The following is a 22,900-nucleotide window of genomic DNA, read 5'->3' on the forward strand; positions in this document are numbered from 1 at the left end:
TTATTACTTGGACGACCCAGTGCACTTCCTGGTTAGTTGTGCGAAGTTGTGATAAAGAGTTGAGATTGCAATGAGCGTACCATGTTGATGGCGCCATTGATGATCACAATTTCGTGCACCAAGTTTTTGGCGCCGTTGCCGGGGATTGTTGAGTTTGGACAACTGACGGTTCATCTTGTTGCTTAGATTAGGTATTTTTCAGAGTTCTTAAGAATGAATTCTAGTGTTTCAAGGTGATATTCTTATCATCACCAAAGCTGATTGATCCTCATCAATTTAGCTCTTGAATGCAATGTCCTGCTGAAGCTTGGCTAGCCATGTCTAATTCCTTTAGACTGAAGCTTTAGACTAACATTGCATGATTCCTGGAATTCTCATTAAGAATTTTGATACCTTTATTTTCTTTTCCACTTAATTTTCGAAAAATCCAAAAAAAAATTACAAAATCATAAAATCTAAAAATATTTCTTGATTGAGTCTAGTGTCTCATGTTAAGTTTGGTGTCAATTGCATGTTTCTGTTCTTCTTGCATTCATTCATGGGTCTTAAGTGATCTTCAAGATGTTCTTGATGATTTCCTTGCTCTGATATTTGAATTCTCTTGACTTGAGTGTTTTGTTAGATGCATTCTCATTTTGTTAGTGTCAATAGTATACAAACTTTTAAGTTTGGTGTCTTGCATGCATTGTTATTTGATTTTAGTTGCATTTTGATTATTCCTCATTATTAAAAATCCAAAAAAAAATTTAATTTGTGTCTTTTCAAGTCAATAATACAGAGAATTGAAGATTCAGAACATACAACAGAAGAATTACACAGAAAAAGCTGGACGTTTAAAACGCCCAGTGAAGAAGGAAAACTGGCGTTTAACGCCCAAAAGGGTAGTGCTTTGGGCGTTAAACGCCAGAATGTGCACCATTCTGGGCGTTTAATGCCAGGATGGCACAAGAGGGAAGATTTTGTTTTCAATTCAAATTTTTTTTTTCAAGTTTTCAAAATCTTTTCAAAATCAAATCTCTTTCAAAATCAATTTCTTTCCATTTTCAAAAATACTTGCTATCAATTAATGATTTGATTCAACATTTCAAATATGTTGCCTTTTCTGTTGAGAAAGGTTTAATGTCTGAATCATATCTTTTCTTGTTAGCCAAGTCATTAATTTTTAAAATCAAATCTTTTTAAATTGTTTTTCAAATCATATCTTCTCAATCACATCTTTTTAAAACCATAACTTTTCAATCATATCTTTTTAATCACATCTTTTTCAAAATAGTTTTCAATCATATCTTTTTTATTTCTAATTTCAAAATCTTTTTCAAAAATCACTTGATTTCTTTTCCACTCTTATTTTTTGAAAATCAATTAGTATTTTTCAAAATGTTTTTAAATCTTTTTAATTTATTTTCAAAAATTTCTTCCCCTCTTCTCACATCCTTCTATTTATGGACTAACACTATTCCTCAATGAACAATTCGAACTCCATCTCTCTTGATAAGTTCGAATTCTTCTACTTCTTCCTTCTATTTTTCTTTTCCTCTGACACCTCAAGGAGTCTCTATACTGTGACATAGAGAATTCCATACTTTCTTGTTCTCTTCTCTTTCATATGAGTAGGAGCAAAGACAAAAGCATTCTTGTTGAGGCTGATCCTGAACCTGAAAGGACCTTGAAGCAAAAGCTAAGAGAAGCTAAGGCACAACTCTCTGTAGAGGACCTAACAGAAATCTTCAAAGAAGAAGAGCCCATGGCAGCCGAAAACAACAACAATGCCAACAATGCAAGGAAGGTGCTGGATGACTTTACTGCACCTACTCCCGACTTCTATGGGAGAAGCATCTCTATCCCTGCCATTGGAGCAAACAACTTTGAGCTTAAGCCTCAATTAGTTTCTCTAATGCAACAGAATTGCAAGTTCCATGGACTTCCATTGGAAGATCCTCATCAGTTTTTAGCTGAATTCTTGCAAATCTGTGACACTGTCAAGACCAATGGGGTTGACCCTGAAGTCTACAGACTTATGCTATTCCCTTTTGCTGTAAGAGACAGAGCTAGGATATGGTTGGACTCACAACCTAAAGAAAGCCTGAACTCTTGGGGAAAGCTAGTCAATGCCTTCTTGGCAAAGTTCTTTCCACCTCAAAAATTGAGTAAGCTTAGAGTGGAAGTCCAAACCTTCAGACAGAAGGAAGGAGAATCCCTCTATGAAGCTTGAGAAAGATACAAACAATTGATCAGAAAGTGTCCCTCTGATATGCTTTCTGAATGGAGCATCATAGGTATTTTCTATGATGGTCTGTCTGAACTGTCCAAGATGTCATTGGATAGCTCTGCTGGAGGATCTCTTCATCTGAAGAAGACGCCTGCAGAAGCTCAAGAACTAATTGAAATGGTTGCAAATAACCAATTCATGTACACTTCTGAAAGGAATCCTGTGAACAATGGGACAAATCAGAAGAAAGGAGTTCTTGAGATTGATACTCTGAATACCATATTAGCTCAGAACAAGATATTGACTCAGCAAGTCAATTTGATTTCTCAAAGTCTGTCTGGAATGCAAAATGCATCAGGTAGTACTAAGGATGCTTCATCTGAAGAAGAAGCTTATGATTCTGAGAACCCTTCAATGGAAGAGGTGAATTACATGGGAGAACCCTATGGAAACACCTATAATTCTTCATGGAGAAATTATCCAAATCTCTCATGGAAGGATCAACAGAGACCTCAACAAGGTTTCAACAATAATAATGGTGGAAGAAACAGGTTTAGCAATGGCAAGCCTTTTCCATCATCTTCTCATCAACAGACAGAGAATTCTAAGCAGAACCACTCTAACTTAGCAACCATGGTCTCTGATCTAATCAAAACCACTCAAAGTTTCATGACTGAAACAAGGTCCTCCATTAGGAATTTGGAGGCACAAGTGGGTCAGCTGAGCAAGAAAATTACTGAACTCCCTCCTAGTACTCTTCCAAGCAATACATAAGAGAACCCAAAAGGAGAATGCAAGGTCATTAACCAGACCTACATGGCCGAACTAGGAGAGGAAGAAGAGGCAGTGAACGCCACTGAGGAAGACCTCAATGGACGTCCACTGGCCTCCAATGAGTTCCCTAATGAGGAACCATGGGAATCTGAGACTCACACTGAGACCATAGAGATTTCATTGGATTTACTTCTACCATTCATGAGCTCTGATGAGTATTCTTCCTCTGAAGAGGATGAGTATGTCACTGAAGAGCAAGTTGCTAAATACCTTGGAGCAATCATGAAGCTAAATGACAAGTTATTTGGTAATGAGACTTGGGAGAACGAACCTCCTTTGCTCACCAAAGAACTGGATGACTTGTCTAGGCAGAGATTACCTCAAAAGAGACAGGATCCTGGGAAGTTTTCAATACATTGTACCATAGGCACCATGACCTTCAAGAAGGCCTTGTGTGACCTAGGGTCAAGCATAAACCTCATGCCTCTCTCTGTAATGGAGAAGCTAGGGATCTTTGAGGTACAAGCTGCAAGAATCTCACTAGAGATGGCAGACAATTCAAGAAAACAAGCTTATGGACTTGTAGAGGATGTTTTGGTGAAAGTTGAAAACCATTACATCCCTGCTGATTTCATAGTCCTAGAGACTGGGAAGTGCATGGATGAATCCATCATCCTTGGCAGACCCTTCCTAGCCACAGCAAGGGCTGTGACTGATGTTGACAGAGGAGAATTGATCATTCAAGTGAATGAAGAATCCCTTGTGTTTAAGGCACAAGGATATCCCTCTGTTACCATGGAGAAGAAGCATGAAGAGCTTCTCTCAAAACAGAGTCAAACAGAGCCCCCCAGTCAAACTCTAAGTTTGGTGTTGGGAGGCCACAACCAACTTCTAAGTTTGGTGTTGAACCCCCACATTCAAACTCTAAGTTTGGTGTTGGGAGGTTCCAACATTGCTCTGAGCATTTGTGAGGCTCCATGAGAGCCCACTGTCAAAGCTACTGACATTAAAGAAGCGCTTGTTGGGAGGCAACCCAATGTTATATTTATCTATTTTCCTTTGTTATTTTATGTTTTTTATAGGTTGATGATCATGAGAAGTCACAAAATCAATTGAAAAAGCAAAAACAGAATGAAAAACAGAAAGAAAAACAGCACACCCTGGAGGAAGACCTTGCTGGCGTTTAAACGCCAGTAAGGGCAGCAAATGGGTGTTTAACGCCCAGTCTGGCACTATTCTGGGCGTTTAACGCCAGAAAGGGGCCCCAGACTGGCGTTAAACGTCAGAAAAGGGCAAGAAGTTGGCGTTAAACGCCAGAAATGGGCACCAGCCCGGCGTTTAACGCCAGAATTGGCACAGAGAGCATTTTTGCTCGCCACTTGGTGCAGGGATGACTTTTCCTTGACACCTCAGGATCTGTGGACCCCACAGGATCCCCACCTACCCCACCACCCTCTCTCTTCTTCTTCACCCATTCACCAATCACCTCAACCACTCTTCCCCAAAAACCCCTCACCTATCAAATCCCACTATTCTCTTCACCACTCACATCCATCTTTCATAAAACCTCACCTACCTCACCATTCAAATTCAAACCACTTTCCCTCCCAAACCCACCCATTCATAACCGAACCATGCCCCCCTCTCCACCCCTATATAAACCCATCTTCACTCTTTCATTTTCACACAATCTAAACACTACTTCTCCCCCTTTGGCCGAACCACAAAGCCATCTCCATCTCCTCTATTTCTTCTTCTTCTTCTCTCTTCGTTCTTCTTTTGCTCGAGGACGAGCAAAACTTTTAAGTTTGGTGTGGTAAAAGCATTGCTTTTTGTTTTTCCATAACCATTTATGGCATCCAAGGCCGGAGAAACCTCTAGAAAGAGGAAAGGGAAGGCAAAAGCTTCCACCTCCGAGTCATGGGAGATGGAGAGATTCATCTCAAAGGTGCATCAAGACCACTTCCATGAAGTTGTGGCCATGAAGAAGGTGATCCCTGAGGTCCCTTTCAAATTCAAAAAGGGTCAACTTTAATCAAAGGTTGGACCAAGTCCTCATGGATACCACTAAGAAAAGGATGGAACAAACAAGAGATCCCACTCATCATGAAATCCCTGAGATACCTCAAGGGATGCACTTTCCTCCACAAAACTATTAGGAGCAAATCAACACCTCCCTAGGAGAATTGAGTTCCAACATGGGACAACTAAGGGTGGAGCACCAAGAACATTCCATTCTCCTCCATGAAATTAGAGAAGATCAAAGAATCATGAGAGAGGAGCAACAAAGGCAAGGAAGAGACATTGAGAAGCTCAAGCACTCCATAAGATCTTCAAGAGGAAGAACAAGCCGCCATCACTAAGGTGGACCCATTCTTTAATCTCCTTGTTCTTTATTTTTCTGTTTTTTCGAAAATTATGCTTATGTTTATCTATGTTTGTGTCTCATGATCATTAGTGTCTTAGTGTCTATGCATTAAAGTTATGAATGTCCTATGAATCCATCACCTTTCTTGAAATGAAAAATGCTCTTAATTGAAAAAGAGAAGAATTGCATGAATTTTGAATTTTATAACATATTAATTATTTTGATGTGGTGGCAATACTTTGACTTCTGAATGTATGCTTGAACAGTGCATATGTCTTTTGAATTTGTTGTTCATGAATGTTGGCTCTTGAAAGAATGATGAAAAAGGAGACATGTTACTGAGGATCTGAAAAATCATAAAAATGATTCTTGAAGCAAGAAAAAGCAGTGAATTCAAAAAAAAAAAGAAGAAGAAGGAGAAAAACGAAAAAAAAGGAAAAGAAAAGAAAAAAATAATGAAGTTGTGATCCAAGGCAAAAAGAGTGTGCTTAAGAACCTTGGACACCTCTAATTGGGGACTCTAGCAAAGCTGAGTCACAATCTGAAAAGGTTCACCCAATCATGTCTCTGTGGCATGTATGTATCAGGTGGTAATACTGGAAGACAGAGTGCTTTGGGCCACGGCCAAGACTCATAAAGTAGCTGTGTTCAAGAATCATCATACTTAACTAGGAGAATCAATAACACTATCTGGATTCTGAGTTCCTATAGAAGTCAATCATTCTGAATTTCAAAGGATAAAGTGAGATGCCAAAACTGTTCAAAGGCAAAAAGCTAAAAGCCCTGCTCATCTAATTAATACTGATCTTCATAGATGTTTTTGGAATTCATTGTATATTCTTTTCTTTTTATCTTATTTGATTTTCAGTTGCTTGAGGACAAGCAACAATTTAAGTTTGGTGTTGTGATGAGCGGATAATTTGTACGCTTTTTGGCATTATTTTTAGTATGTTTGTAGTATGTTTTAGTTAGTTTTTGTTATATTTTTATTAGTTTTTAGTTAAAATTCACTTTTCTGGACTTTACTATGAGTTTGTGTGTTTTTCTGTGATTTCAGGTATTTTCTGGCTGAAATTGAGGGACATGAGCAAAAATCTGATTCAGAGGCTAAAAAGGACTGCAGATGCTGTTGGATTCTGACCTCCCTGCACTCTAAGTGGATTTTCTGGAGCTATAAAAGCCTAATTGGCGCGCTCTCAACGGCTTTGGAAAGTAGACATCCTGGGCTTTCCAGCAATGTATAATAGTTCATACTTTGCCCGAGATTTGATGGCCCAAACCGGCGTTCCAAATCAGCTCAAAACTGCCCGGCGTTAAACGCCGGAACTGGCACAACAATGGGAGTTAAACGCCCAAACTGGCATAGAAGCTGGCGTTTAACTCCAAGAAAAGTCTCTACACATGAAAGCTTCAATGCTCAGCCCAAGCACACACCAAGTGGGCCCGGAAGTGGATTTTTATGTCATTTACTCATCTTTGTAAACCCTAGGCTACTAGTTCTTTATAAATAAGACCTTTTGCTATTGTATTTTCATCTTGGTTCTTCTGGTTCCCTCTCTGAGGACCGAAACCAATGATCATTACTATCACTTATGTATTTTCAACGGTGGAGTTTTTACACACCATAGATTAAGGTGTGGAGCTCTGCTGTACCTCGACTATTAATGCAATTACTATTGTTCTTCTATTCAATTCAGCTTATTCTTATTCCAAGATATTCATTCGCACTCAAGAACTTGATGAATGTGATGATTATGTGACGCTCATCATCATTCTCACTTATGAACGCGTGCCTGACAACCACTCCCGTTCTACAAGCAAACAAGGCTTGAATGTTTATCTCTTGGATCTCTTAATTGGAATCTTCATGGTATAAGCTAGAATTGATGGCGGCATTCAAGAGAATCCGAAAGGTCTAAACCTTGTCTATGGTATTCTGAGTAGGATTCAATGATTGAATGACTGTGACGAGCTTCAAACTCCTGAAGGATGGGCGTTAGTGACAGACGCAAAAGAATCAATGGATTCTATTCCAACCTGATTGAGAACCGACAGATGATTAGTCGTGCCGTGACAGGGTGCGTTGAACATTTTCACTGAGAGGACGAGATTGTAGCCACTGACAACGGTGATGCCCAACATACAGCTTGCCATGGAAAGGAGTAAGAAGGATTGGATGAAGATAGTAGGAAAGCAGAGAGACGGAAGGGACAAAGCATCTCCATACGCTTATCTGAAATTCTCACCAATGAATTACATAAGTATCTCTATCTTTATGCTTTATTCATATATCATCCATAACCATTTGAATCTGCCTGACTAAGATTTACAAGATGACCATAGCTTGCTTCATACCAACAATCTCCGTGGGATCGACCCTTACTCGCGTAAGGTTTATTACTTGGACGACCCAGTGCACTTGCTGGTTAGTTGTGCGAAGTTGTGATAAAGAGTTGAGATTGCAATGAGCGTACCATGTTGATGGCGCCATTGATGATCACAATTTCGTGCACCATTCCTCTACAAAAATATCATCACAAGGTATGGAATACCTTATTCCATTACTGCAGATAACAGAACCCTGTTCACCAACTCCACCTTTAGAAACCTAGTGGCCAGTATGAAGATCAAACACCAATTCACCTCGGTGGAACATCTCCAAGCAAATGGACAAGCCGAGGCAGCCAACAAAGTCATATTGGCAGGGCTAAAGAAAAGACTACAAGATGCAAAAGGAGCCTAGACAGAAGAGCTCCCCCAAGTGTTGTGGGCTTACCGGACGACACCACAATCTGCTACTGGAGAAACGCCCTTCCGACTTGTCTATGGTGTAGAAGCTATGATACCAGTGGAAATCAGTGAACAAAGCCCAAGGGTGATCCTCCATGATGAAATCGGGAACATACAGGAGCACAAAGAGGAACTTGATTTGCTCCCCGAATTCCGAGAGCAAGCCCAGATAAGAGAAGCAGCATTGAAACAAAGGATGACTATCAGGTACAACAAAAAAGTCATTCGAAGGAGCTTCACCCCAAACGACTTGGTCTTAATCAGAAATGACATAGGAATCAACAAGTCTGGGAAAGGAAAGCTCGCCGCTAATTGGAAGGGACCATACAAGATTAGGGAAGTCCTAGGAAAAAGGCTATTATAAGGTGACCGACCTAAACGGCACCGAGTTACCAAGGTCGTGGCATGCTTGTAACATGAAAAGGTACTATATTTAAATGCGAATTCTACTCCCTGATGTACTCTTTTCCTAACTTCACGATTTTTTCCCAAAAATCAAAGGGTTTTTTCTGAAGAAGGGTTTTTAAGGAGGCATCACAATAGAGACTAAGGGGGAATAGATTATTAAAAACCCTTAGTAGCAGTAAGGTACCTTTCCAAATAAATAAAGATCTTTTACAATATCTCTTATAAATTCCTTCTCGTCTGTTTTTCTTTCTACGAAACGCGCCGACTTAAGCTCGACAAAGCGTGAAAATCCCATGAACCGACCTAGATGGTCGTCAGGATAAAACGACGAGGTACAAGTCGGTGTAAAGAGGTTATAAAGGTTGATCGTGAGAAACTCGGAGACACTCCGACTCATAAGTCGAGATGAAAAATCGAGTAGAAGAAAAAATGCATCGCAAAAATAACCTAAGTCATAGGAACTCAATGAATCAAAAAATTGAGTATAAGGAATACCAAAAAGAGATCGAAAAAACCTATTAAAAAGCCAAAGCTAAAGGCTGTCCTAAGCCCTTAAAACAAAAAGGCTCAAAAGGGAGAGACAGCCTAGAAAAAGGTTTTCAAAAGATCAAAGGGGTTTTTCAAAAATGCCAAAATCAAAAAAGCATGCACACCAAAAGGTAACTAAAACCTTTATCCAAAAAAGGGTATTTTTTGTTAAACTTAAACCCTTATCCAAAAAGAGTATTTCTAAGTATTTTTTGTTTACGGCCTTAGGAGGCCAAGAAAAATGTCAACCAAGTCACCACCACAAACATAAAAAAAGAGTTTAAAAAAGAGGGGACCCACAGGCCGGGTCCCATATAGCCAACAAATTTTTTAGATAACATCACCACCAGAGTCGGAAAGAGTAGTGTGAGGCGCCATCAGGACCAGGGAGAGAAGTGTCCGTAGGAGACGGAGAGGAGGTTCTGTGAGACCTTGAGGAACTCGGAGCATCCTTTGGACGAGGAAGGGACTCAATGATTCTCTGTCCCCGAGTCTTCAAATCTGACTCAGAGACAACCTCGGGAGCAGGAGGAGAAACTATGGCACCATCAATGACGACCTTGTCAGGATCCAAATGAGAGAGATCCAGGTCGGGAGCAAGGACTTCGACTTGCTCCTTAAAAATCCTCCAGGCCTCCTCGGCTCCTTCAGCAATAGAGTCCTCCAACTCGGCGTAAGCATTCCGAGAATTCAACAAGTCCTTCTTCACCTCCACGAGGTCCTCGAACAAGCTCGAATAACTCTCCTGCGCCTTCTTCCTCAAGCCCTCCTCCATATTGCATTGGGCTTGTAACTTGCTCTCCTTCTCCCGAAGGCTATTCCTCTCCTCCTTCAACTTAGCGACCTCCTCCTTCAACTCCTTCTCATGTTTTTGATATATGAGAAGCCTTTCCTACACCTCTTCAACACTCGAGGTTGAACCCAGAGAGCTAAAAGAAGTCTTCTAAAAAATATCAAGAAACTTTGTGCACACCGCCGCCGCCCTGATATTCTCCTGAGCCAGAATAGTGAGGTGGTTCCAGATAGAAACATCATCCATACCTATACGGGTATGGGGATAGATGTATTTTCGGATAAATGCAGGAGCATCCACCTTAGCCTCACCTTCAAAAGAAGAGCTAGACTATAAAGTCTTACGCTTCTTCTTCTCTGGCTCAAGAGAAGGTCGAGGGGGAGGGGCGGCTGAGAAGAAGCCGAGGAGAAAATGACGATGGGTTAAGAAGGAGTCCCTAAACTTTGGGAAGAAGGGGGAGGAGGAGGAAGAGGAGAGCTAGTTACCCTGGCGCCACCAGCCTTGGCACGGGACCTCGCCTTGGCCTCCTGGACTCTCTGGTAAGATTCACTGGAATTCTTCTTCGCCATCTCTGTAAAAAAACAATTAGTAGCCAAAAAAGTCAGACAAATCGACAAAAACAAGTCGCAAGTTGGAAACAAAGCAGAAAAATAAAAACTACCTAGTTGTGTCTGGACAAAGGTCGGCGACCCCTGGATAAATTTTTTGGTATCCAGATATGGGGCCCTCCCCCACACTTCTCGGAGGAACCCCACAATGGCTGCCTCCACTTCATCTAGATCGTCCAAACCATATTTCTCACAGGGGGAGGCCTCTAGCCAGTACAGAGGAAAGCGAGGGGAAGAACTCTCATCTAAGAAGAAGGGGTGGTGACCCTCTACGCCTTGAACTTTGAAAAAATAATTTTTGAAGTCATGGAAGGAACCAAGAGAGCACAAGTGAAGCTGTGAATGCATATTACTCTGCAGCGTTGATGGGTCTCGCTTATGGCGACACCCATCTTATTGCAACAGGATCAACTCTTGTAGCATTGGAAATGCATGCAGCTCAAATGTGGTGGCATGTAAGAGAAGGAGAAAACTTGTATGATGAAGATTTTTGTGAAAGAGAATAGAATAATGGGTGTTCTTTGGGCTAATAAAAGAGACAGTGGTCTTTGGTTTGCTCCACCAGAATGGAGAGAATGTAGGCTTGGAATTCAGGTTCTGCCATTGTTGCCTATAACAGAGACATTGTTCTCTGATGTTGGTTATGTGAAGGAGCTTGTGGAATGGACAAAGGCAAATTTGAATAGGAAAGGTGTTGGTGAAGGGTGGAAAGGCTTTATCCATGCCATGGAAGGAACTTATGATAGAGAAAGTGCATTGCAGAAGATAAGAAGCTTGAAGGCTTTTGATGATGGAAACTCTCTAAGCAATTTGCTGTGGCGGATTCATAGTAGAGGTGATGTTGTTGAGGAAGAGTTTGATCATGGAAAACATTATTGTTGGTTTGACCATTATTGCCATTAGGTGCTGTTCTTTATGTTTTCATGTTTCTATAATGTAAATTTAAGAGGCTAAAGTTAAGAGTAACTAGCTATTTAACCCTTGTCTGTCTTTCATGTTGATGTTTGTAAATTTGTGTCATTGAAAAGGTAGCATTGAATTGAATGAGATGTTTGCCGAGTGTTATATATGTTGAATACCTCAACCTTTTATATTATAAACAATTGGCTATCTAATTTGTTTCTTTATCTATTTATAATCTATAGAAGTTGATACCAATTTTTTATACAATAAGTTTTAGCCATTTTACTTTTTCTAATGATACCACATCAACACTTCTAAATGCATAGCAATATATAAGAATAAGCCAATCATCTTTTAAAAAAATTTAAATTCTTACCTATTATTATTCAACTGAAACATAAATAACTAATTAAATACAATAAATATATACAAATAAAGTGTTATAATAATCATAATTATAAAAAATTTTAATTACAAATATTCAAATCTCACATTATTTGACTTATTTATATATATTATATAAGATTTACTACTATACTATTTGATCTATTTACAAATAATGTTACATACAACTCTTATTACTATACAAATTATTAAAAACTGCTCCAAATAAATTCAAATTCGACACATCTTACTAGATACATTTAAATATATTATTATTTTATATTATATTTTGGTGTTTTCATTCGAATAATTTTTTTCTAACTTTTTCTTATAATTATTTGCAAACAATGAAAACAACAAATTATAGATTAATTAGATTTATTCATGTTTAGTAAACCTGGGATATAGTTGATTGTTCATAATCTCTATTGTTTACCTAGTAGAATTGTGATAGTTTATATTATCAATGCAAGAAAATTATAATATTTTTATCAAGATGAATGAAGAATTACAGCAATATCACTAAATGTAAATTACTGAACAAATGAAAAAGTACTTCGCCACATAAACGTGGGGGCATATTGCAGAGACGCAAATATTGTTGGTTGAAACAAAGAAAGATAAATATCATATAGTATATCGTCATATATAAAAAAAATGGGGAGTATCGGACTCTATTAACGGTTGATTTGAAAATCTTGATAATAAACAAAACATGTGACTGCACTACAGTATAGAACCTGGTGCGTTGATGTTCTTCGACGTTGAAATCTTGAAAATAAGTTTACAATCAAATAGCAACATATAACTAGTTTGGAGTAGGAAGGTCTTTCTCCTGTTGTACTCTGACCACTTTGCATTTGAGTTCTTCCATGAAGAATTCTTCTAAATTTATTATTGATGGGAGTGTCTGGCACTGGTATCAATTTCCCCAAACAACCAAGAGGCCAGCTGAAAACGTGGAGAAAAATCAATTATATATTCCTATGATTTGAACTATATATATATATATATATATGAAACATTTTTTAGACCAGCAATTTTTAGAAGCTTTTGCCATCATTTGGCCGGCGCAAACACTAAATTGTTTTTAACAAATATAAATTTTACTAATTCATATGTGCAACTTCTGAAAAATGTGGGTGTAAACTGTATTGATTCATGTGTGTAAAATTCTGGTAAATATAAATACAAACTATATGCTTATTGTATGCAAAATGTCTGTAAATATAAGTGCCTAAATACTGACAAAAAATAATAATATTTACTAGTCATGTAATATCGTTATATATATAAAATAGTATTCTATAGATTATTAGTATCATTAATCTTACCACTTAATTGAATTGGAAATTTCATTCATATTCCAGCTACCATTTAATGTTGAGGCATCTATTAGATTAATATTTTTGAAAAATACAAATAAAAATATAAAGATACCTTTAGTTTGTGTTTTCGTTTTTTTATTTTTATTCAGTGTTTTTTTTTCCAAAATTTTGTGGAAAAAAAAAAAGAGATAAAAAATAGGAAAATATAATTTTATTGTTTTTTATTTTTTTTTAACAAAATTTTAAAAATAGAAAACACTAAAAATGAAGAAGAAAAAAAACGAATGTCATTGAAATTCGATAAGCATTCAAAGATTCTCTTAGCGTTCAAATGCCAATGATTTTCTTACCTAATAAAGCCAATAATGACACAGATGAACCACTGCTTCCAATTAAGCCTGACTGTGGAAGTGAATTTTCCGAGGAATTCAATGATGATAAACTGGAAGAACAAAAAAAAAAATAGCGATTTTATTGTTTTCTTAAAATGTTCTCAAACAGAAAAAAGAAGCCAAAATATAGAGAAAAGTTCAAAGAGCGCTAACCTGAAGCACAACTGTCAAGCCTATTATTCCCATAAAGAGGTAGTTTCTCGTGACTCCTTTAAATATGTTGAATTCATCTAGCTTCCTTGCATTAAATTCATTGAGGATCTGCACTTTTGAAAATAGAATTCTTAAGAATTAAAGACGGAGTAGCAAGAAATCTGGTAGAATGTGATCATGCTAAGGAGCAGAATTATTCATGATATTTATGTGCTTGCTTAGTTGCATTATGTCAATTCTTCTGTATTTACCGTTCAATTTCACTAATTTTATGCTTTGTTCCTCTAATTGCATAATTGATTAAATATTAGATTTCTACTTTGTTATATAAGTTAAATTTATATGAGGATCACTTAAACTATAATGCACATATGCAAAGCAGGATACCAGGATCTATCATAAGGAGCCAAAATTGATAAATCCAGGCCTCTTCTCACTAATCGAACCATAATTCAAGCTACAAGAGTCCAATTGATCAGCACCATGTCAAAGATGCCGGATCACTGCCTACGCCCTGTTGACGTCTCAATAGCGCAACTCTGGCAAAATCAACCAGACAATGCAAGTACTACCAGGCTAATAGTCATGTGTTAGGGACTTGGATAATATGGGGTGTCCAAAATTGCACGTCGAGTATTATAGGATGTTTAATGTTGTATTTAAAGAGTGTGGTTTTTTCTCATTAACAGCTAGCTTTTAAGATATTGTTTTCCACTTTCTTTAGAAATTGAGCATACTATGTAGGGCTGGCCCATTTAGGCCCGACACGCCTAAGCCTACGGGTTATACGGGTTAGCCCGTTTAAGCATGCTTTGTTCATAGGCCATAATTTTTCAGCTTGGACCGTTTATGGCCAGCTCGACAGGCCAAATAGGGCTGCCTATTTACTTTTATTTTTATTTTTTGAAAAATACTTTTAGCAAAAGAGGCCACTTTTTGTCAAAAACCTTAAACGAACAATTTTTTAGTTGGTGAGTCAGATTTTCGAGTTGGATCATGGAGAATATTAACAAAAAAAAGTACTAGTTTTTTAGAAATGCAAAAAAATTAAATGGCAGCCCGTTTAGCCTGTGAGTTGGCCTATTTAACCCGACATGTAGACAGACCTAATTCTAGAGACAAAAATCCATCCGTTTAAACGGGTAAACAGATTGACCTAATGAGTTTGACCCATTTTGACAGCCCTATACTCTGGCCAATAGGCCTTTCAGATTGATGAGTACTCAATAGCAATGGGAACTAGTTTCAAATTTCTTTGTCATTATATAAACTTTAGTATGAGTATGACATGCCAGCCATTTGAATTATGATTAGTTGCTATGTAAGAATAATAAGAGAATTAATTAGAGATCAAAGTACATGAAGCAAAAGCAAAAGTAAGGCCTAGAATATTAGAATATTAGATATATAGAATTAACATCCTTTATAATATCTTCTTCATATTAGATTTAACAAAATGAACACTTAGAACCTTTTGATGCATAAATCTAATGAATTATGATAATGAAATCTTTTAAGGCAGTACTTAGTATAAGATTCGAGAAATTAATGTGAAAAATTATGATATATATGCAAGATTTGGTTATATAAATCTTATTTTCTACGTTATTATAAATGTGATTACTTAGATAGGTGTTATTCTCTATATTGTTAGATAATAGATTAGTGTTGTCATATAAAAGTTATAGCAATTTTAGGTGTCATTAGCTCATTATAAGAGGACTTTGATATCTTTTGTGATATATCATAAATAGATAGATTACTGAAGACGAGTACTTACCTGACATAGTACAAATGCATCGAAGATCAATGTTTTCTTCAATTTAATCCCATGATCAGTTGCATCATGTGTGAAACCCGGAATGCTACCTTGAAAGTTTAGAGCGAGCAAGACAGACACCTGATATACTACCTGAAGAGTCATACTCATAATTATCAATTAAATAAGAAAATATAAAATAGTATAGAAGAATTGCAAGTAACATGTAACAGATAAGCAAGAGATTGTGGTTTCAAATTTCCTTAAGTTGATTGGCTATAGGTAAATAAATGGCTAAATAATCCTACTAGCATAAAATGTCATGACAGCTATCAAAATGCAAAATAAAATTTACCTGTATCAATATGTTCCTCCACATGGTATTTGAGATTAGCGGTTCTCTGAAAAGGATACAAGTTATTATCAGTTCCATGTTGACCATCCAAGCACACAGATATTATATGTTATACTTCTTTTCTTATAGCCTAAACGAAATCAGCCCATTCTTCATAACGAAAAAGGTAAATGCAAACACAAATAATGATTTAGCTGCCTTAAAGTTTACAAGATAGACAAGTACAAATGTAAGGAGTTCAGAATAATTAGATTTATAACTTCAATTGTGTATAAGAACAACTAAATCATCAAATGTTGCTTACATCTTCATTTTTGTACATTACTATCTTATGCACTTTAGAGAAGTAAAAATGAGCAATTATATACATCAAATAAAGCCATTAGTTCCATGTCTTAAAACTGCTTTCTTAGGAGGGAGTTGCAAATAGATTATTATTTTTAGAGTAATACCCCTTATCAATATAATATTCTCCTTGATCAGGCAATAATTTTCTACTAGGATCCATTGAGCTGTTAATAGGTTTGCGATTCATCGTACCCACTTTTTAGGTTGAGCCACCTTAATACCAAGGAAGTATTTGAATTTTCAAAAATCCTTAGTCTGAAAGTGATGAAATAGATGTTTTCTTCAACTGAGTTATGCTTTCATGATTATTACCAGTTATGACTATATCATCTACATAAACAACCAAATATATGCATAGCCCATATAAGTTGTGTTGATAAAACATGGAGTGATCATATTCACTCCTTTCATACCCAATCCTGGAACAACACAGCTGACTTTGTTTAACCGCTCATGGGATTATTTTAGCTCAGAAAGAGAGCGTTTCAACTTGCAAACCAATCCTGACTCCTTATGAGCAAAAAACCCAGGTGAATAGGTGATTGCTCCAGGTATACTTTCTCATCAAGGTCTCCATGAAGAAAGGCATTCTTGATATCCAATTGATACAGCGGCCAATGATTTTGATAGTAGATGACTAAGAACCCTAGGCTCTTATGTACAAGAAGCAATCGGTATGTCTGTATGTCAATGCTTGAGTCTTAGTTTGCGTTTTTTATATACATTATTGAAGTAAAAATTTAACCAAAGATCAATCATTAAATCAGTCACTATATATCTCTCTGTATCTATCTGTGTATATATAATCATTCTTCGACATTACAATGTCTAATAAGGAAGAAACTAATTATTCCTAATTGATTCTAATGGACCTTAACTGATCCTAATGGATGCATGAACGAACTACAATATATAATATCAACAACCAGAATACCACAGATGTCATTGTCATAAGAAAAAAGACAGAATCAGAAAAATGAAATTTCTAACCTTCGGCCTACTGGAGGTAGATTCATCAGGAGATTCGTTGGTTGTTCAGTTGCCAATGCTAGTGCTCCTAGAGTATCCATGATAAGATTTACCCACAGAAGCTTTAGAGAGAAGCAACAAGATGTATAAAGATATTGGCATAATAAATTGATAGTCCAACCCAAAAACAGAAAGAGTCATAGTAAGACTGCAGCAAACCTGCACAGCATTTAGTGGGATATCACCAGAAGAGAGTGTAGCAACAACATTTATAAGAAGAGCTGTCACACTTATTGTAAGATTAAATTGGATAAATTTCCGTAGGTTAGCATATATACATCGACCCCATTTCACAACCTACATAATAAAAACAATTCAAAATTTGTTTATCAATTATGCTCTAAATATCAATTCTTTGTTAGCTTACGTAAATAATTGAAAACTATACAATGCTCCTTCCTTATACTAGTGTTTAATATAAACCTCCAACTAATCGGTTTGGACTAAATCCCTGTAGTGGTTCTTCAAATTCACGACTTTCACTAATTTGGTCCCTGAGATCTCAATTGCACTATTGTGATACTTGAGATTGAGCTCCTGGGCACCATAATGATTCCTTGACCCCTTTCCGGCACTGACAGTGCTAGCTCATCACTGAGTCAGTGCTGGAAAGGGGTCGAGGGGCCACTGCGGTGCCCAAAGCTCAATCTCGAGAACCATAACAGTGCAATTGGGATTTCAAGGACCAAATTGGCTAAAACTATGAATCCGAGGGACCATTATAGGGATTTAATCAATTGTTTTCTATTGAAAAATATTACCTACATTCACATCTACTAAGTCCACAAATAGCCTTTCAAGAAGTAAATGATAAATATGTGTAATTCATTGAAAACAAAATTCTGCGAAATAAAAGGTTAGATAAATAAGCAAGCATGCCTAACCTTCAAAATTGAAGCAAAGTTGTCATCCATAAGTATGATATCAGAGCTTTCTTTTGCAATTTGTGAGCCCTGTATACCCATTGCAAGACCTACATCGGCCTATGTTCCACACGGTATATAAATAAAACAAATACAAGATAAAGACTAGTTTGATATCTTCAAATTAAATATCTGTAAAATATCATGACAGTAGCTTACACACAGAAATAACCCAACAGAATTTTCTCTCGTTGATTAACATAGAGGTACAGGAAGCAGAGATTTCATTCACTAGAAGACTAAAACATAATCACAAGATCTATTATTCTAACATAAACTCAAAGCACAAAATACAAAATAAAGTGGTAGTGAAGCATCTAAATTTAAGCAGCCCTATAAAGCGTGACCTGCTGATGTGTTAGGGGTCGCTTAGACCAATAACAGGGGACGCTTAGACTAATTACTTGGATGGTTAGGAACTGATTAGGGATTTTCGAATTGTGGAGGGATACTTTGTCCTTCGAGCAAATGGTAAGTGGCCGGAAGGGGTATTTACTCTTTATCTTAGCAATACTATTATTCTGAATCTAGCATCTTATCTTTATCATGTTAAGCAGACTATGACTCATGAAAGAGAAAGGACAAGTCTGATTTAACTACAAATACAAGTGCAAACACAAAGAAACATGCTATACCATTCACACCTCATATAGTGCCGGAGCATCATTTGTTCCATCCCCAATTACAGCGATAATATGTCCTCTCTTTCTGAGTGCTTCCACAAGTAATAACTTGTCATTAGGACTTGATCGTCCCATAACCTAGTGCAGCATATCATATTACCACGAAAAGTCATTGCCCAATAGAAATACATCGCTATGAAAAGAAAAAAAACAAGGTTTGTCATAGCTAAATCATTACAACTATTTTTTCAGCTATCTCTTTTCTTTGTTCATCTGTTAAGGCACGGAATTCTCTTCCCTCAATGACACATGGTTCTATAGCATTATCAAAGGAAGATAGTATTCCACATTCCAAAGCAATTGCTTTGGCAGTATTGATGTTGTCACCAGTGAACATTATCACCTACAATTAATTTTAAAATAAGTGAATAAATAAAAGATAAACCAAAAAAGAATATGAAGGGAAGAGAAAACAAAAAGGATTACATTGGAAATAAAAAAGAAGTCCATAGGACAATCGCAACTTCTTGTCACCATATGCGTATCTTTTGCCTTATAAGATCATTTTAACTAGAAAATGATAACTAAACATTTAATAACTGAATGGAAAGGTTAAATAAAATTTAGTATCTTAACATACACCAAACATGTTCCAAATTGTAAGGTATGCAATACCTTAACCCCAGCATTTCGGCAAAGCTGCACTGTAGTTTTTATTCCAGGTCGACAAGGATCCTGCATTTCAAACACAAATATGATTAAGGATTGAAACAAATGCCATCAAACTACAATAATTGATTGATTAAATTCTTTGTTAAGTCTGTACACATAACGTTTCTACGAGTTATTTGTCAAATAAGCTAAATAGATGACCAACAAAATTTATCATTTTTCGTCAATATTTGACAAACTCTAAACATTGAAGAGTAAATTAGTAAATTCTAAACTCTATACTCTATTAATATAAAAATAAAATATTAGCCCAAACTTGAAGTGTCTGAATATTATGTATATTCAAATGTACAAGAAATCATCTCTTTATAGAGGAATTACAGAAATAGAAATAACTAGAAAATGGAAAAATACTAGCCTAAAATAAGGAAAAATTTCTAATCATAAAATCCCTAAAAATAAGCTAAACTAAAACTGGAAAGGATATTATAATTAATTCTATTTACAGAAAAGATTCATGAAATAAATTAGGAATCTGATTTTGATTTGATCTAGTCAACACTCCCCCTCAAGCTGGCTTGAAGATATCCTTCATTGACAGCTTGCTTATTATGCTATCAAAGGTCTTCTTGGGTAATCCTTTAGTTAGAACATCTGCCAATTGTTCCGTGGTCGAAACATATGGGATACAAATCTGTCCTCTCTCAATCTTTTCCTTTATAAAATGCTTGTCAACTTCAACATGTTTAGTTCTATCATGCAGAACTGGATTATGGGCAATAGAAATTGCAGATTTGTTGTCACAATACAACCTTATTGGTGGAGAAATGGGAACCTTTAGTTCTTGTAGGATTTTCTCTACCCATAGTGCTTCACATATTCCATGAGCCACTGCTCTAAACTCAGCTTCTGCACTACTTCGTGCCACAACACTCTTTTTACTCCTCCAACTAACCAGGTTTCCTCCAACAAAGGTGCAATACCCAGATGTTGACCTTCTATCCATGACATTCCCAGCCCAATCTGCATCCGTATAGATTTCTACTTGAAGATGTCCATAGTTTTTGTAGAGTAACCCTTTCCCAGGCGACCCCTTCAAGTACCTTAGGATTCTAAAGACAGCATCCATGTGTTCTCGGCCAGGTGAATGCATAAACTGGCTTACCATGCTCACAGCAAAGGCTATATCCGGGCGTGTATGGGATAAATAGATTAGCCTCCCCACTAAGCGCTGATATCTCCCTTTGTCCATTACATTTTCTGGTTCAGCTGGCTTCAATTTTAAGTTAGGCTCTATAGGTGTTTCAGCAGCTTTACAACCAAGTAATCCCGTCTCTTTTAAAAGATCTAGGATGTACTTTCGTTGGTTCATAAAAATGCCTTCCTTAGACCTTGCAAATTCAATTCCAAGGAAGTATTTTAATGAGCCAAGCTCTTTGATTTCAAAAGCTTTGGCAAGCTTTTCTTTCAAGTCTTTTAGCTCCAAGCTATCATCACCTGTCAGAATAATGTCATCCACATATACAATTAAGATGGCAGTTTTATTAACTGCCGAGTGTTTATAGAAAAGTGTATGGTCAGCTTGGCTTTGAGTATAACCAAGTCCCTTCACCACCGTTCCAAGTCGTTCAAACCAAGCTCTTGGGGATTGTTTCAATCCATAGAGAGATTTCTTTAGTTTGCACACTTTATTCCTCCCTAATTCAGCCTCAAATCCAGGTGGAAGTTTCATGACACCTCTTCCTCTAGCTCCCCATTCAAAAAGCATTCTTTACATCCAATTGATGTAAAGGCCAATTGTAATTCGCAGCAAGAGATAAGAGAATCCGCACAGAGTTGAGTTTAGCAACTGGAGCAAAGGTCTCTCGATAATCTACTCCATAGGTTTGTGTAAATCCCCTAGCTACTAACCTAGCCTTATACCTCTCTATGCTTCCATCAGCATTGCACTTGATGTTGAAAACCCACCTGCAGCCAACCAATTTTGCATTCTGGCAGATCTACAATCTCCCAAGTTTCATTCTTCTTGAGTGCATGCCACTATTCCATCACTGCTAATTTCCAATTGGGATCATCTAGTGCTTCCTCTATTCCTAGGCTCAAACAGATTTGTAATTTTAGAAGTAAAAGCTCGATGTTTTTGAGAGAGATTTTGGTAAGAGACATAATTGGAAATAGGATGGTTGGTGCTGGTTTTAAGTACCTTTTTGGTGCAGGTTCTGGTTTCTTTCCTAAGGGCTATTGGCAAATTATTATTAGAAGTGACAATTTCAGATTTACCTGGAAGATCTTCAGGTACTACAGTTGGGCCGTCTTCCGGGTTTTCAGATTGGGTTGGTACAGAGATGATGGGCTGGTCTCTATTCTTCTTGGGATATTTCCGAACATAACATCGAAGCTTTTCTGATTGTGGTATTTCTTTTTCTTTGTATTCCAACTAGTTCTGGCACAATTTCAGAATTGATTTCCACATCTTTTTTTGCAATTATTTCAGAATTTGTTTGATCAGTGAAAGTTGTATCCTCAATATGTAAGATAGGAGTGGGTAAAGGTTCATGCAAAAAATTTTCTCCCCTTAAACTCTCCCCCTGAAGAAATTTTTTCTGAAAAAATGTTTCATGTTCCAAAAAGTAACATCCATGCTTACATGACATTTTTTGTGTGTGGATTGAAACATTTATAACCCTTTGACTTGGGGAATAGCCAATAAAAATGCATTTTTCTGCCCTTGGATCAAGTTTACTTCGGGGTGAAGGTGTATGCAAAAATACAGTACAACCAAATACTTTTAAAGGTAAATCAGAATACAATCTACATGTTGGAAAATTCTTTTTGAAAGTATCCAACGGTGTGCAGTAATTTAACACACGCGTAGGCATTCGATTTATGAGATAGGCTGCTGTTAGGACAGCATCCCCCCATAAATATACCATTATCACTTCTTAAGATTGAAATTTTTGTGTCAATTGAGTTTCTACCATTTTTGAAAAATATTTGAAAAATTTTAGAAACCTCAGATTTTTCATGCATGAGATAGATCCAACATAGTCGTGTGGTCATCGATAAAAGTCACAAACCATTTCTTTCCAAATTGGGTTTTATTTTCGATGGACCCCATACATCACTATGAATCAACTGGAAAGGTTTAGATGCATGATAAGGTTGAGAGTAATAAGGAACTCTATGACTCTTTGCACGAATACAACTTTCACATTTAAGTAAGGTAGAATCAATATTTTAAACAAACTTGGAAACAATGTTTGAGATATGGAAATTAGGGTGTCCTAGTCTATTGTGCCAGAGCATTATTTGGTCCTTTATAGACATAGAACTATTACCACTAATCCTTGAGCTACTTTATCTTCCGAAATATCCTCAAATGATAGAGCCCGTCCATCATCTTAGCACTGCCAATCATCTTCCCCGAAGTTCGGTCCTGAAAAATACCATGAGTATCAAAGAATGTCACAGCACAATTGGAATCCTTGCAGATTTACTAATAGAGAGGAGATTACAAGACACTTTGGTACATGTAGGACATTTTTTAGGTCAA

General features: G+C 36.9%; 2 protein-coding genes across 8 annotated transcripts in view; one reads left to right on the forward strand and one right to left on the reverse strand.

Annotated features, from left to right (window-relative positions):
- Positions 1-10,626: 10,626 nt before the first annotated feature.
- LOC130957731 (uncharacterized) lies at positions 10,627-11,381 on the forward strand. The gene is given in 3 exon segments (XM_057884574.1): positions 10,627-10,691; positions 10,783-10,966; positions 10,968-11,381. Coding segments are annotated over 3 exon segments (663 nt in total).
- Positions 11,382-12,298: 917 nt separating this feature from the next.
- The window catches only part of LOC130954961 (calcium-transporting ATPase 8, plasma membrane-type-like), a 30,213-nt gene continuing 19,611 nt past the window's right edge, over positions 12,299-22,900 (reverse strand). For 2 of the 7 annotated variants that reach the window (XM_057881732.1, XM_057881736.1), the window contains 11 exons: positions 19,351-19,410; positions 18,914-19,078; positions 18,697-18,813; positions 18,014-18,112; positions 17,289-17,426; positions 17,091-17,191; positions 15,753-15,798; positions 15,419-15,550; positions 13,639-13,746; positions 13,444-13,535; positions 12,299-12,716 (listed from right to left, as the gene is read on the reverse strand). In XM_057881732.1, coding sequence (XP_057737715.1) covers positions 12,443-12,716; positions 13,444-13,535; positions 13,639-13,746; positions 15,419-15,550; positions 15,753-15,798; positions 17,091-17,191; positions 17,289-17,426; positions 18,014-18,112; positions 18,697-18,813; positions 18,914-19,078; positions 19,351-19,410 — 1,332 coding nt within the window. In that variant the 3' untranslated portion in view covers positions 12,299-12,442. Of the gene's footprint in view, positions 12,717-13,443; positions 13,536-13,638; positions 13,747-15,418; positions 15,551-15,752; positions 15,799-17,090; positions 17,192-17,288; positions 17,427-18,013; positions 18,113-18,696; positions 18,814-18,913; positions 19,079-19,350; positions 19,411-22,900 lie in introns of those variants that run through there. The other 5 variants (XM_057881733.1, XM_057881735.1, XM_057881734.1 and 2 more) reach the window with 5 other exon arrangements.

Source organism: Arachis stenosperma, chromosome 10 (genome assembly GCF_014773155.1).
Source record: "Arachis stenosperma cultivar V10309 chromosome 10, arast.V10309.gnm1.PFL2, whole genome shotgun sequence".
Taxonomy (NCBI): Eukaryota; Viridiplantae; Streptophyta; class Magnoliopsida; order Fabales; family Fabaceae; genus Arachis; species Arachis stenosperma.